This window comes from Artemia sp. Qi Xiang Cuo, chromosome 16, assembly GCF_049724085.1.
Source record: "Artemia sp. Qi Xiang Cuo chromosome 16, ASM4972408v1, whole genome shotgun sequence".
Taxonomy (NCBI): Eukaryota; Metazoa; Arthropoda; class Branchiopoda; order Anostraca; family Artemiidae; genus Artemia; species Artemia sp. Qi Xiang Cuo.
The window spans coordinates 19,469,710-19,486,532 of NC_142809.1; the positions used below are offsets into that span (position 1 = coordinate 19,469,710).

Here is a 16,823-nt window from a genome sequence, read left to right on the forward strand (position 1 = left end):
GCATCGATAAATAAATGAAACCCAAAACGAACAGAAATTACAACAAATAACCGAGTCAAACTCAAAACGAGCAGAAATTAACATAATTTGGGCGCAAAACCCCTATGCTTTCCCAAGGCCAGAATAAAATTTCCACTTCACTGAAAACTTTATTGTTAGGCCTGCTATTTGTATGCTGGAGAAAAATTTTCAGCAATTTTTAACAACACACACTCTCTTAAAAATCTGGACACAAATAGTAGTGTTTAATTTAGTTTCATACTTCCTCTAGTTGACCTGAAATGGAAAACGTGATACCATTCGCAAAAAAGCTGTTTACTTTCTTTGATAGCTTGGATACTCTTACGCTATTTTGATATGGTTAAATTTTAAAAGCAGAAGTAGCCCCCAAAGTTTTGAACATAATACCCTCAGTAATTCTTGGGATACTGCTGAGATGCCCTATTGGGAATTAGCATTAACATAGTGCATTTTGATTTATTATTAAGAGAACATTTAGTTTTTAAAAAAAGTGGGAGAATAAGTGGGTGGGCGTGGGAGGGGGATTAGTTTCCCTCCAATCACTTTCGACTATCAAAAAGGGCATCAGCCCTTTCTATTTTCAATCGATTGAGCCCTTTTTGAAGTTCCCACGACAACTCCTTCGGTACGAAGTGCCCTGGTCTAAACAACAACAAAATAATACATTATACCCACATCGATGTTTACTATAAAAATATCAAGCCTTCCAATCACTCTCGACTATTAAAAACGGCACTAGGCCTTTCGATTTTCAATCGAATGAGCCCTTTTTGAACGACAACGCTTTCTATAAACACCTTATAGGCCCCCAGGGTATAAATTACAACCCTTACCCTAAGGGATATTAGTGTGGTTGTCATCCTCTAAGACCTAATTTCGAGAACTTTCAAATACGTTAAACAAAAAGGCTATCTCAAAATGTTGATTGGATGTGTTTGGGAAATTGGTGGGTGTGAGAAGGGCATTAGTCCCTCTCCAATCAATTTCAACTATTAAAAATGGCACTAACCCTTTCAATTTCCATTCAAATGAGCGCTTTTGAAGTTTCTACGGCAAGACTATCAATTAAAATCTTATCTGCCCCCGTGGCATAACTTACAATCTTTTGCCCTGAGGGCTGAGGGGGGGGGGTGTCATTCTCAAAGATCTAATTTCCATAACTTTCTACTACTTTGAGCAAAATGGCTATCTGAAAATTTTGATTGGGTGTGTTTGGAGGAGTGGTGGGCCTGAGAGGGGGGTTAGTTACCCTCCAGTCACTTTCGACTATTAAAAAGGGCACTAGCCCTCTCAATTTCCAGTTAATGAGTCGGTTTTGAAGTTCTTACGACAACCCTATCAATACAAACCTTATATGCACCCAGGGCATAAACTTACAAACTTGACTCTAAGGGCTCTGGGGAGTTTTTCATCCTTAAATACATAATTTCCAGAACTTCCAACTACGTTGAACAAAATTTCTATCTCTAAACTTTGATTGAATGTTTTTGGGGAAATGGTGGGCGTAAGACGGGGGTTAATAACTCTCCACTCACTTTCGACTATTAAAAAGGGCAATTTCAATTTTCAAAAACCTTATATGCTCCCAGGGCATAACTTGCAACCCTTGCACTGAGGGTTCTGAGGGGGGTTATCATCCTAAAACCGTTGAACAAAATGGATATCTCAAAATTTTGATTGGGTGCGTTTGGGAAAATGGTGGGTGTGAGAGGGGCGTTAGACGCTCTCCAATCACTTTCAACTATTAAATAAGGCGCTAGCCCTTTCAATTTCCAATTGAATGAACCCTTTTGAAGTTTCTACGACAACGCTTTCAATAAAAACCTTATATGCCCCCAGGGCATAACTTGCTACCCTTGCCCTTAGGGCTCTGGTGAGGAGGGGTTGTAATCCTTAAAGATCTGATTGCCAAATCTTTCCACTACGTTGAATGAAATGGCTATCTAAAAATTTGATTGAATATCTTTGGGGCAAAGGTGGGCGTGAGAGGGGGTTAGTTGCCCTCAAATCACTTACGACTATTAAAAAGGGCACTAGCCCATTGAATTTCCAATCGAAGGAGCCCTTTTTCAAGTTTCTACGACAAAGACTTCAATAAAACCTTAAATGCACCCAGGGTATAACTTATAACCCTTGCCCTGAAGACTGTAGGAGGAGTGTCCTGCTCAAAGGTATAATTTCCTGAACTTTGAACTGCTTGGCACAAAAAGGCACTAGCCATTTCAATTTCCAATGGAATGAACCCTTTTTCAAGTTTATACGACAACGCGTTATTTAAAAACCTTATTTGCTCCCAGGGCATAACTTACAACCCTTGCCCTGAGGGCTCTGGGGTGGGGTGGGGTTTCATCCTCAAAGACCCAATTTCCAGACCTCACAACTACGTTGAATAAAATTGCGATCTTAAAATTTTGATTGGATGTGTTTGGGGAAACGGTGGGCATGAGAGGGGGGGTTAATTGCGCTCCAATCACTTTCAACTAACAAAAAGGGCACTAGCCCATTGAATTTCCAATCGAATGAGCTATTTTTGAAGTTTCTACGACAACTTCTTCGATACGAAGTGCCCTGCTCTAAAGAAAAAAAAAATATAAATCATACATAGTGCCAACATCGTTCTTATATGCCCCCAGGGCATAACTTAAAACCTTTGCCCTGAGGGTAGTGGGGGAGTGTCCTCCTCAAAAACATATTTTCTATCTGGAAATCAACTCCGCTGAACAAAATGGCTATCTCAAAATTTTGATTGGATGTGTTTCGAGGAATGATGGGCGTGGGGGGGGGGGTTAAATTGCCCTCCAATCACTTTTGACTATGAAAAAGGGCACTAGCCATTCCAATTTCCAATCGAATGAGCCCTTTTCGAAGTTTCTACGACAACTCCTTCGATACGAAGTGCCCTGATATGGATAAAAAAATAAATAATACATTGTTCCAACATCCTTCTTTACTTAGGCAGCGCGATTGCGCTGCCTATGATTTCTACAACAACTTTCTATGTAAACCTTATATGCCCCCAGGGCATAACTTACAACCCTTGCACTAAGGGGTCTGACGGGGTTATCATCCTAAAAAACCCAATTTCCAGAACTTTCAACTACGTTGAACAAAATGGATATCTCAAAATTTTGGTTGGATGTGTTTGGGAAAATGGTGGGCGTTAGAGGGGCGTTAGTCGCTATCTAATCACTTTCAACTATTAAAAAAGACACTAGCCCTTTCAATTTCCAATTAAATGAGCCCTTTTGAAGTTTCTACAACAACGCTTTCAATAAAAACCTTATATGCTCCCAGGGCATAACTCACAATCCTTGCCCTGAGGGCTGTGGGGGGGGTGTCATCCTTAAAGACCTAATTTCCAAAACTTTGAACGACGTTGAATGAAATGGCTATCTAAAAATTTTGATTGGATGTGTTTTTGGAAAAGGTGGGCGTGATAGGGAGGTTAGTTGCCCTCAAACCACTTTCGACTATTAAAAAGGGCACTAGCCCTTTGAATTTTCAATCGAATGAGCCGTTTTTCAAGTTTCTACAACAAAGATTTCAATAAAACCCTTATATGTCCCCAGGCCATAACTTATAACCCTTGCCCTGAAGACTGTTGGGGAAGTGTCCGGCCCAAAGGTATAATTTCCTGAACTTTAAACTGCGTGAAACAAAATGGCTATCTCAAAATTTTGATTGGATGTGTTTGGGGAAATTGTGGGCGTGGAAGGGGCGTTAGTTGCCTTCCAATCACTTTCGACTATTAAAAAAGGCACTAGTCATTTCAATTTCCAATCGAATGAGCCTTTTTTGAAGTTTTTACGACAACGCGTTCTATAAAAACCTTATATGCCGCAGGGCATAACTTACAACCCTTGCCCTGAGGGCTGTGGGGGAGTGTCCTCCTCAATAACATAATTTCTATCTGGAAATCAACTACGCTGAACAAAATGGCTGTCTCAAAATTTGATCGGATGTGTTTCAGGAAATTGTGGGCGTGTAAGGGGTATTGGTTGCCTTCCAATCACTTTCGACTATTAAAAAGGGCACAAGCCATTCCAATTTCCAATTGAATGAGCCCTTTTCGAAGTTTGTACGACAACTTCTTCGATACGAAGTGCCCTGCTCTAAAGAAAAAATAATAATAAATAATACATAGTGCCAACATCGTTTTATATGCCCCCAGGGCATAACTTAAAACCCGTGCCCTGAGGGTTGTGGGGGAGGTTCCTCCTCAAAAACATATTTTCTATACGGAAATCAACTACGCTGAACAAAATGGCTATCTCAAAATTTTGATTCGATGTTTTTCGGGGAATGATGGGCGTGGGGGGGGGGTAGTTGCCCTCCAATCACTTTCGACTATTAAAGGGCACTAGCCATTCTAATTTCCAATCGAATTAGCCCTTTTCGAAGTTTTTACGACAACTCCTTCGATATGAAGTGCCCTGGTATGGAAAAAGAAAACAAAAAAAAATAATACATTGTGCCAATATCGTTCTTTACTTAGGCAGCGCAATTGCGCTGTCTATGATTTCTACAAAAACTTTCTATATAAGCCTTATATGTCCCCAGGGCATAACTTACAACCCTTGCAATGAGGGCTCTGAAGGGGTTATCATCTTAAAAGACCTAATTTCTAGAACTTTCAACTACGTTGAACAAAATGGATATCTTAAAATTTTGATTAGATGTTTTTCGGGGAATGATGGGCCTGGGGGGGGGGGGGCTAGTTGCCCTCCAATCACTTTCGACTATTAAAGGGCACTAGCCAATCCAATTTCCAATCGAATGAGCCCTTTTCGAAGTGTCTACGACAACACCTTCGATACGAAGTGCCCTGGTATGGAAAAAATAAATAAATAATACATTGTGCCAACATCGTTCTTTACTTATGCATCGCAATTGCGCTGCCTATGATTTATATAACAATTCTCTATATAAACCTTATATGCCCTCAGGCCATAACTTACAAACTTTGCACTGAGGGCTCTGAGGGGGTTATCATCCTAAAAGACCTAATTTCCAAAACTTTCAACTACGTTGAACAAAATGGATATCTCAAAATTTTGATTCGATGTTTTTCGGGGAATGATGGGCCTGGGGGGGGGCTAGTTGCCCTCCAATCACTTTCGACTATTAAAGGGCACTAGCCAATCCAATTTCCAATCGAATTAGCCCTTTTCGAAGTGTCTACGACAACACCTTCGATACGAAGTGCCCTGGTATGGAAAAAATAAATAAATAATACATTGTGCCAGCATCGTTCTTTACTTAGGCAGCGCGATTGCGCTGCCTAAAATTTTTGATTGGATGTGTTTGGGAAAATGGTGGGCGTGAGAGGGCCGTTAGTCGCTCTCCAATCACTTTCAACTATTAAAAAAGGCACTAGCCCTTTAAATTTCCAATTGAATGAGCCCTTTTGAAGTTTCTACGACAATGCTTTCAATTCAAACCTTATATGCCCCCAGGGCATAACTTACAACCCTTGCCCTGAGGGCTGTGGGAGTGGGCGGTTGTCATCCTTAAAGACCTAATTTCCCAAACTTTCAACTACGTTGAATATAATGGCTATCTATAAATTTTGATTAGATGTGTTTGGGGAAAAGGTGGGCGTGATAGGGAGGTTAGTTGCCCTCAAACCACTTTCGGCTATTAAAAAGGGCACTAGCCCTTTGAATTTCCAATCGAATGAGCCCTTGCCCTGAAGACTTTTGGGGAAGTGTCCTGCTCAAAGGTATAATTTCCTGACCTTTAAACTGCGTGGAACAAAATGGCTATCTCAAAATTTTGATTGGATGTGTATGGGAAATGGTCGGCGTTGAAGAGGTGTTAGCTGCCTTCCGATCACTTTCAGCTATTAAAAAGGGCACTAGCCACTCCAATTTCCAATCGAATGAGCCCTTTTCGAAGTTTCTACCACAACTCCTTCGATACGAAGTGCCCTGGTATGGGTAAAAAAAATAATACATTGTGCCAACATCGTTCTTTACCTAGGCAGCGCGATTGCGCTGCCTATGATTAGGATAAAATCTTAGCATTAAGTAAACGTAGTGTTTCACTTAAGTGTTTCGTGATAAATTATGATAAAATCCTAGCATTAAGTAAACGTATTGTTTGATTTAAGTGTTTTACGATAATCGCCGATGCAAGTTTATGATATTTGTGCCTTTTTTGTGGTCTTGGCAGTATTTTCGGCTTTAAAATACACTTAACTATCTATCTATTTGCAATAGTTTCAAATAAATCTTTCTACGACGTTTAAAAAGAAAATTGATTTACGAAGTCATAAAAGTATTGGTTCTTTTCGTTGGCTCCTTAAAAAGACGGGGAAAGGGCACAAAGTAAGCGGACAACTCATATTAAATGCAAGTTTTTAATATTCTATGAATTTTTTTTTACAATAAGTACCTGATTTTTAAGCCCTCCCCCCCCTTCCCCCCCCGGGAACATTTCTTCCCATAGTTTAAATGTTAATACTTTTCATGTTATTTACCGTTTTTAAACTTCCATTCTTTTTTAGTTTTGGTTAGTATCGACGAGGATTGAATAGTTGACTTACTTGATCACTTTTTTTATGATTAATTTTTGAATTTCCATTTCGTCTCATCTTACTATGTGTGATATTTTTGTTTACATGTCTTTGTGACTTTATAAGACTCTAATAACACTTGTCTCCCACTCAAACCCTTTTTTCCTTTTTTTCAGCTCCTGAGCCTCCAGCTGTATGGTGGAGAAATAAACGAAACCGTACTGGGTTTAAAAGGGTGCGACAAGACGACACTCTTCCGCTGGATAGCGAAGAAGAGACGACAGACAGTGAAGATGACGATGTGTTATATACAGCAATTGCAAATAGTAAGAAAAACGCAAAATGTTGAAGAGTGAACTATGCTTAGAATTTAATTTTAAGAGGATTTTTATTGCTATTTTTTGCTGTGCTACAGAAAAAGGACTGCAAACGAACAATTCTAAAGCAGAGGTAAATAATCAAAACTTAAGTAGCGTTTATATTTCACCATTATGACGTCAGGTGTATCCCTCTTGCTCTCAATTGGTCAGTATGCAAAGTTAACTTTTACCATATAAACCAAATTCTTGTGATTTGTGATGAAATTTCGCAAATTCCTTGAGAAATTTTCAATTGAAAATTTAATATATATATTCCGAAGCAGATTTGGAATTTGGGTAGTTTTCTGATAGTTCTGAACGATAGTATTCTGTGATCCTTTACAGTAATACTTGTAATTTTGATGGAGTCTATTAAGCTTTGAGTTTTATTTTTAAAAAAACGCTCTCATTACAAAATCTATGAAACACTAACTAATTGTACAACTTTAAAAAATGTCAGAGTTCAGTGTAAATAATGAAAATCTCTTTCCATTTAAAATTTGCTCATATACAACATGCTCACTTGCAACATGGCTGTTGACATTATTTTCATTGTGTTTTGTGAGATTTGGAATCGAATCATTTACCCTGTTGCTCTGATATTGCTTTTCCTTTTGATAGAAAATAAATTGTAACATATTATTTATTTATTCTTATTCATAGCTAAATTGGCAAGTCTTTATTCTGGTATATTTACATTGTAGGCGGTGGCGCCAATTGGGAGAGGGAATCTCCACTATATTTTTTTGCTCCTTCCTACCCCCTAGATATGAAAAACACGTTTGTTTTATATTTTCAATGAAAAAATATTCCGTTTTTTGTATTTTCATTGGAAAAAAGAGAGAAAATATAAAGAGTATCCCCTGCCACCTAAATTTTGATACAATATTTTTCCCTCCCCCCCCCCACCCCCCTACTCGAAATTTTCATGAATTGATGCCACTGACTGTAGGTTTTGTCCTTGTTTCCAACCCGTTAAAATTCCCTCTTCACATCACAGTGTCAATTTTTAAAGTATTTTTTGACAACACAAAATACATACTTTTTCATAAAAATGACTTTACGGGACTTCTTTTATTCATAAATTATTTTAGACGTTATACGTACATACTTCATACGTACTAGTTCTTGCTTGTTTTTCGTTCTAGGCTTCCTCAAAACATTTTGTTTATACATTTATCTAGTTTAACAGTTTATCTAGTTTATCTAGTTTAAATAGTTTAACATTTATCTAGTTTAACACTCGTATTCCTTTTGATTAATTATCTTACAAATTCAAAATTTTGTATTTGTAACATGCCAGTATTTTCTAGTTAATGTTATTTGGTACCATAAAAGTGGTATTGTTGAAGAAATTATTTTAACAACCCTCTTAAAATTTTCCTCTGCTATTATTATTCACTAATTTTGCTTACCTGAAATTTTTGTCTAGTGTCTGGTGGTACCTGTTTTAACTTTGATTATTACGGAATTTGTCATGTCAGCTTTTTTCCTCTTCTTTTGTAACATCAGAGTGAGTTTTAGTTAATGTTGATTTAGTTAAACTGATTTTGTATATATTCTGCATATCGTTTCTAGCCTGAGTTTTTAGTCTTCATGTTAATGGAATTTATGTGAAACAGTCGACTTGTCACCATTAGATGTAGATTCATATATTTTCCATCTTGAATTACGTAATCTCAGGTCTTATGAGCTTTTGTGTTCTCTCTCTCTCTCTTTCTCTCTCTGTCTGTCTATCAACCCTCCTCTCCTTTCGCTTCTTCTATATCTTTCCTGGCCTTTCTTCATTGCACAGTTTATGGCACAGTAGATGTAAAAGTAAGAAACATTGTCCTATGTTGATTTTGTTTTTCATACGTTGGTTTTGGATTCGAATGGAATGACTAGATTCTACCTCTACTAATAGTTAGAGAAAAAAAAATGAATCATTTAGTATGCTTCAAATGGACCGAAATTGTAAAATTTACAAAATTTGCAAATTTCCAGCAATATTTCTACTCTAGCTGGTATATGGAAGAAATTTGCAAACTCGGCCTATTGAAAATTGTTAGAAAAAAGTAAGCAAGTAAGAAGTGAATTTCTGTTTTGTAGATTTTAATTTTGTTTAAAATGGGTACAAGGCTTCTTTTTATGTATAACTTCTTTTTTTTCACCATCCTTGGCTTTTACGAGGGGCTTCAAATTTTCTATATACATAAAAACCGGTCCAGAGATTACGATTGCTATTGTCCACGCGACTTCTTTCGAATGGTATTGGATGGGTACTCTTGTGAACCTGTTAACTATTTAAAATTAATTTGCTTTTTTTGTTGTCACTTATTTCCCTTTCTTTTTTATTTCCAAGGGTATTAAGATTCTGGTCAACTTTGGTTGTGGTCATTCCTTGTTTAGGTCTTGTACATTCCTGTATTTTAATTTGTGTATACTGTCCAATTGAAATAAAAGTTTATTTTTTCAATTGACTTTTTTTTCTTTTTTTGCTATGCATAGAATATGTAATTAGTTGCGCAAATTGTGTAATTAGGCGTAATTACGCAACTAGTGTAATTAGGCAAATGTACAGACGAAGTGAGGACCAATTTCTCTGACCTGAGTGATTATGCTTTTCTTTAAACTCAAAAGTTGACATGTAATGGAATAATAGAATTGAAAACACCAGAAAGTGTATTAACTTGAGTTCGACACAGGTGGGCTGATTGTAAACAAACAGTCTCAGACTTTTTTTTCTAAAACTTATTGTTGGTGGATAGAAAACTATAATCGGTTTTATGGAAATTTCAGTATAGAGTTATTTGTTATTCATATAACGTTTATGTATAATATGTTCATCAATTCATACAATAAAACAAAGTAATTAAAGAAATTGTTATATACACATAAAGGAAGAGGAACAAGCTTGAGGAAAAATTCAGAAAGAAAGAAGAACAGATTTTTCATTCTAAGATCTATTCACTCTAAAATTGTTTAATACATGTTTTTTTATACTGATAACAGGTATAAACCAAATTTAACCGAAATTAATTTGACAGCTGGATAGTAATTATAATTTAGTTTTTATTTCGCTTTTTTAGTTTTTTTTAGTTTTTATTTAGTTTTCATCAATTCATACAATAAAACAAAGTAATTAAAGAAATTGTTATATACACATAAAGGAAGAGGAACAAGCTAGAGGAAAAATTCAGAAAGAAAGAAGAACAGATTTTTCATTCTAAAATCTATTTACTCTAAAATTGGTTATTACATGTTTTTTATACTGATAACAGGTATAAATCAAATTTAACCGAAATTAATTTGACAGCTGGATAGTAATTATAATTTAGTTTTTATTTCGCTTTTTTAGTTTTCATCAATTCATACAATAAAACAAAGTAATTAAAGAAATTGTTATATACACATAAAGGAAGAGGAACAAGCTAGAGGAAAAATTCAGAAAGAAAGAAGAACAGATTTTTAATTCTAAAATCTATCCACCCTAAAATAGTAATTTTAAATTTTAAATTTAGTTTTTCTTTCGCTATTCTGTTTTTTTATGTCTGAATATATAAGGGATTTAAGTTCGAGGGTTCATCTTCCTTTATGTCTATATAACAATTTCTTTAATTACTTTATTTTATTATATGAATTAATGAAAATATTATACATAAACGTTAAAAGAATAATAAATAACTCTATACTGAAATGTTTTTTATACATGTTTTTTGTTCCTAAGAACAAATGGCTAGTTTTCATCTATCATAGTGAAATAAACAAAGTAGTTCTTTCATAGGATTTCACTTTCTTAGAGATGCCGCCGATTTTATTGAATTTGTAGAGTAAGAGGCGTACTGAAATAGAATTGTCCTTTCTGGGCATAAAACAGATCCATTTAGTCTCAGTACTTTTTGTGAATTGACGGTGCACAGATGAATAATGTAGCTTTGTTTTAATGTAAATTCTTTATTACTACGTCTGGTATTTTAGGCACTAGATGTACTGAAATCACCAAGGGTGCCGGCAGAAAATTTTCCAGGGGGGGGGGCAAACGCCAAAACATCAGTGGTTTTTCGGTGACAGGGAATATATTTCAGGAATTTTTTTTTGTAGGAATAAGTATATTTTTAAATACTTTTAGGAAAAAACTCTCAAATACAAAGATTAATTAAATTGCATGCAAAATAAAACAAATTACAGTAAATTTTAAACGACAAGGATTCCTAGCAAAGGGATCAATTTATTTAATCAATAATATATTTGATTATTATGCATTTAATCTTAAAATAAAATCAAACTCAAACCAAAATTACAGAAAGATTTATTGCTTTCGTAGATTATAACAGATGTAGAATTGTCTTTATGCGATTTCCTACGCCTTAGAATAGTTTACAGAAGGAGTAAAGATGCTTAAAAATCATCCTGCCTGCATAGATACCATGTTTTGATTTTATAACGGTCATGTAAAATGTACCTCTTTCATAACAGGACAATTGTTCCTCCCTCGAACTTAAGTCCCTTATATATTCAGACATTAAAAAAATAGAATAGCGAAAGAAAAACTAAATTTAAAATTACTATCCAGCTGTCAAATTAACCCTCTTTCTTTTTAGTGTCATATTCAACTAAATAAAATAAATAGGTTAAAAAAAATCGTCACAATAGAAACTTATCAAATAGTTTTTGATAAAAAAAAAGCTAGGAGTAAAAAACAAATTGGACCAATATTCACCAAAACTATAAATGGAATTCTTATGACAATTATTACACCGGCAGTATTGGCTTTTTATGCTGATTCCAAATATATAAAATTCTTTCAGTTTATTGTTCCCAACCCAAACCCAAAAAATGTGAGAAAATTTGCCTGATTTTCGAAAAAAGGTAAAACACCCCCAAAAAAGCAAGCGATCTTATTGAAAATCCCTTTAATAGATACATCATATCAGAGAACCCTACCATAAGGCTTTCAAACTCCAATTTTCAAAATGTGAAATTTCGCTTTTTTCCAGAAGAAACATCGTCGATGCATGTTTACGGTGGCAGTACTGGATTCAACCAAATTGATTCGCTTTATTTATAATGAAAATAGGCTAACGTTTGGTGATCTATAAGTGTGTATCAGCTATAATGAGGGGGGTGAGTCATTTTTAAGGTGGGGATAGGGTAGATTCCTAAAAAAGTACATTCTAATGGACAAACTGCTTCCTCTTCATGAGGCTTCAGATAAATGTTGAAATAGGTAGGGGGAAGTAGGAATTATTAAATTGTTTCTCTATTCAGCTAATATGTTACATTCTCATATCTACCAGCACAGAGGTGGAAAATTCAAGGCAGGTCATCATCAGGCAGGTCAGAAAATACAAGGCAGGTCAGCAGCCCCGCCAGGAAATTTCTTTGGGTGGCAAATACTGCTAGGAACTTAGTTTTCATCAATTTTAAATGGTGTTATTTTCTTTTTCTATTTATACGAAGTACTTTAAAGTACCTTACTCTAGTTGAAAACCTTTCTCTATTTGTTTAATTGCATTTCATGAAACTGTAAAGTTTTATGAATATAATACTTTTGAACACAGAAAAAACGATCAATATTTCAATGCCATTCACTACCATTTTTTTCATTTATTTCATTTCATTTATTGTCATTGTTTCACTGCCATTTTTCTGTGCCATTAGTAAAGATATTCAACTATTCCCAGTTGATAAATACCAGTGAAAGGGTCTTAAGAGTCACATGCCTCCTTTTGTTATGGGAAAGATGAAATGGTGTTTAGTGTTATAGATTTTGATCAGGAACCTCTCGAATTATAAGCAGAATTTTTTTTCATAGAGTAATATCAAAGTTTGGGAGCACTCAGTAACGAACAATGTGGTCACTAGTTATTTTTTTACACCAACCGTATAGAAGGGGTGGCCGTAGAAACTCAAAAGAGGGCTTATTTGACTGAAATTGATAGTTTTAGCTCCCTTTTAAAGTGTTGAAAGTGATTAGATTAAAGTTAATGCTTTTTTTAACAACTGCAGTAATTAAAGAGTAACAATACACACACAAAAAAAGTTCACAAATTGAGCCGATTCCTGGTACTTAGACAACGGTATCTTGATCCGGCAGGACAGTGACAAAGACTCAAAACCAGCCAAAAGGATGTATATTGAATTTGAATCCGAACTTGCCTATGTTTGGCTTCAATTTGGAGCAACTCTAGGCCGAATCACAAGTTGGTAGTAAGGCCAGAGTCAAAGACTGAGCAACGTTTAGGAGAATATGTTACGTATGGAAGAAGCATATTTTTAGTAACTGGGCTGTGTCACTAGTGGTAGCTAAGGATCGAAATGTGCTTAATATTGGAAATAAATACTAATTGAGCATGAAATATAAAATTAAACCGAATATTATAGGAATTTGCCAATTATTTGAATTTCATTTGTATTTGCTGCTGTAAAACAAAAACTGACAAATCTCTGAAATTTGAGTGAATTCATGATAGTGAGATAGTGGGTGACAATTTTCTTATGATTTTGGTTCTCTTAAAAATAATGAAATTCATGAAACCACTCTAGCCATCTGCTTCATTCAGACTGCAAAAATCAACTAGGATGTCTAAGACAAGCATTTAAAGATATTGCAGCTTTGACGTACAAGAATTGTATGACGGGTAAGTTAAATTTTTAAGGGGGTGTTAAAAATAGCTTTGACTGCATGCCTTTTAGAATAGAATTGTTGTTTTTATTTTACTTTTTAGAGGGAGAATTATAAAAAACTTATTTATTCTGTGCAAATAAAAGACGTGGCAGAAAGAACTTCATCAAAAGCTCATGAGAAGTCGTTTCTGGTAAATTCAGCTGTTGAGGTTTTTCACATAGCATTCAACGTGTACCGGTTGCTATTCCAAAATGTAAGATTACTTATGATAAAACTTATTTTCAGAGTTGTTTTTTTTTATTATTATTAAATGACATCGCAGATTGCAAGGGCTTCTATCCTGGGCTCTGTAAATAAATAAATAAAAAAAACAAGTTTTTTAAACTGAAAGTAAGGAGCGACATTAAAACTTAAAACGAACAGAAATTATTCCGTATATGAAAGGGGCTGTCCCCTCCTCAACGCCTCGCTCTTTACGCTAAAGTTTGACTCTGTCTCACAACTTTATTTTTTAAAACAATAAAAAACTTTAGCGTAAAGAGCGAGGCGTTGAGGAGGGGACAGCCCCTTTCATATACGGAATAATTTCTGTTCGTTTTAAGTTTTAATGTCGCTCCTTACTTTCAGTTTAAAAAACTTGTTTTTTTTATTTAATTTCTGATCGTTTTTTAGTTAATGCAGCTTTTATTTGCATAAAAATTTTACTTTTCTTTTGCTAAATGAATGTCTTTACAAAGTAACTTACGTAACTAACTTCTATATTCGTATATTATTCTTCTGGCAAAAATTCAAAGTTGCAGATTTTTGCAGATATGAGCATGAAACCTATGTAATAGGGTTTTCTGATACGCTGAATCTGACGTTGTGATTTTCATTAAAATTCTTCCACTTGTAGGGGATGTTTCCCCCTCTTTAAAAAATCGAGTAAATTTCCTCAGGCTTGTTGCCTTTGATGAGTAATACTAAACTTAATAAAATTTATATATTTAGAATCAGCATTATAAACACATTCTTTTGATACATTTATTGACATCAAAATTCCGTTTTTAAAAGTTTCGATTACTATTGAGCCGTATCGCTTGTTTTTTTATTGTTTTTTTTTATTACGTATATGTTATTACGTATATGAGGGGGTTCTGCCCTTAGTCAATACCAAGCTCTTTACGTTAAAAGTTAAAAAAAATTTGATTCACAAACCCCTGAATCACAAAGGCCGTTTAATTAGAATAGATAGCTCTTTTGAAAGCACTAAAAAAAAACTGTAGCTTAAAGAGCGAGGTATTGACTTGGAGGAGAACCCCCTCACATACGTTATAATTTCTGTTCGTTTTAAGTTCTAATATTCCTTCTTACATTTCAGTTGAAAAAACTTGTTTTTTTTTTATTTAATTTCTGATCGTTTTTTAAATAATGCTTGGAAATCCGGCGCCCCCTTCATAGAAATGTCCCTTACCCCAAAGAAACATCCTCCACGGAAATATTCTCCAGAGTAACTCCCTCCTCTAGCCCCCCTCCAGAAAAAATCCTTCCTGAAAATGGTTGTATACTTCCCAATAACCAATAAATAATGCTGGCAAGTCCGGCGCCCCCTTCATGGCGATTTCCCTTCCCCCATGAAAACTTCCTTCATGAACAGATCCTCCAACATACCCCCCGACCCACCCTTCCCTCCCACTACCAGAAAAAAAACCTCCTGAAAACTTCTGTATACTTCCGAATAACCAATACTATATGTTAACATTGGGTAAAGTTCATATCTTTTAGCCCTCCCTCTGGGTACTTCGGGGGATTAAGTCATCCCAAAAGACATATTTATCATATTTTCGACCATGCTGAACAAAATGGTTATCTCAAAATTTTGATCGGGTGACTTTGGTAAAAAAATAAGCGTGGGAGGGGGCCTAGTTGCCCTCAATTTTTTTTGGTCACTTAAAAAGGGCAATAGAACGTTTAATTTCCGTTCCAATGAGCCCTCCCACGATATTCTAGGACGACTGGGTCGATACGATCACCCATGGGGAAAAAAAAAAAAACAAAAAAAAACAAACAAAAACACAAATAAACCCGCATCCATGATCTTTCTTCGGGCAAAAAATGCAAAAGTCCACATTTTTGTAGATAGGAGCTTGAAACCTCGACAGTAGGGTTCTCTGATACGCTGAATATGATGGTGTGATTTTCATTAAGGTTCTATAACTTTTAGGGGGTCTTTCCCCCTTTTTTTGAAAATCAGCCAAATTTTCTCAGGCGCGTAACTTTTGATGGGTAGCTCTAAACTTGATGAAAGTTATATATTTGAAATCAGCATTGAAATCTGATTCTTTTGATATATCTATTGGCATCAAAAACCCGTTTTCTAGAGTTTCGGTTACCATTGAGCCGGGTCGCTCCTTACTTACAGTTCGGTACCACGAACTGTTTGATGCCAAGGTCACTAGCTGTAATAAACCGGTTTCCATTGTCCTAAGGAGCAAAACCTAACTCGAACCTTTTATCCAATCACTCAGTTTTCTAGAGACCTGAACTATCCCACAATTGCTTTAGAGTCCGTATTTTTGCTCTATAACAAAGCATTTAATGTTGTGTTCCACAGAGGAGGGTGAAACGCACCCTTCATATGGAAGGTGATATTGTAGTTTCCTCGAAAACAGTATAAAAAGTAATTTATGACTCTGACAATTGGCTGGAGAGCTACCAAGACTCTCCTTTACATTCCATGGTCGTCAAAACCGCAAGATCACTGCTTATTGCATTTTGTCAATAATTGAATTGATGAATATGGAAATAGAAAAGCTATGTTGTATTTTGTATATTATTGCTTATAATATTATTCTTCCTGATGTACCGATCTCAAACCGTGTACGTTACTAAATCCGTTGAATATAACAACCCAGTTTTCTGATGAGACACTAGACGGCAGTAGAACTTCTTGACATACAATTTGGTTGAGTTGCTCCTTTTTTTATGTCAGGGTTGCAGCGGCAGCTGCAACCTAGTAAAGAGCGAACCACAGCCCATAGTAATCAAAAGTTATAAACATGTTTAAAAAAAACTCTAGTGAGAAAAAATTGCCATCTGACAATGAATCAGGAATGGTAACTATTGTTTCGATTAATCTTAGAAGTTAAAGTTTATTCCGAAAAGAAATTTATGGTGATTTCAAAAAAGAGCCCGAAACCCCTTGAAAATGGCGTCAAATCGAAATGAAACGTGCACCATTGGAATCAGCATGGTCCAAACCTTTTGTAGGATAGTTACAGTCCCCAACCTTGAACACCAAGGAAAATGACTTTTTTGCACGTGTAGCACTGGTTTG

At 35.4% G+C, this 16,823-nt stretch overlaps 1 protein-coding gene across 5 annotated transcripts in view; it reads left to right on the plus strand.

Annotated features, from left to right (window-relative positions):
• The window catches only part of LOC148942657 (peptidyl-glycine alpha-amidating monooxygenase B-like), a 119,755-nt gene extending 110,400 nt beyond the window's left edge, over window positions 1-9,355 (plus strand). For all 5 annotated transcript variants that reach the window (XM_089102604.1, XM_089102603.1, XM_089102602.1 and 2 more), the window contains one exon: window positions 6,715-9,355. In XM_089102604.1, coding sequence (XP_088958730.1) covers window positions 6,715-6,887 — 173 coding nt within the window. In that variant the 3' untranslated portion in view covers window positions 6,888-9,355. The remainder of the gene's footprint in view (window positions 1-6,714) is intronic.
• Window positions 9,356-16,823: the final 7,468 nt, after the last annotated feature.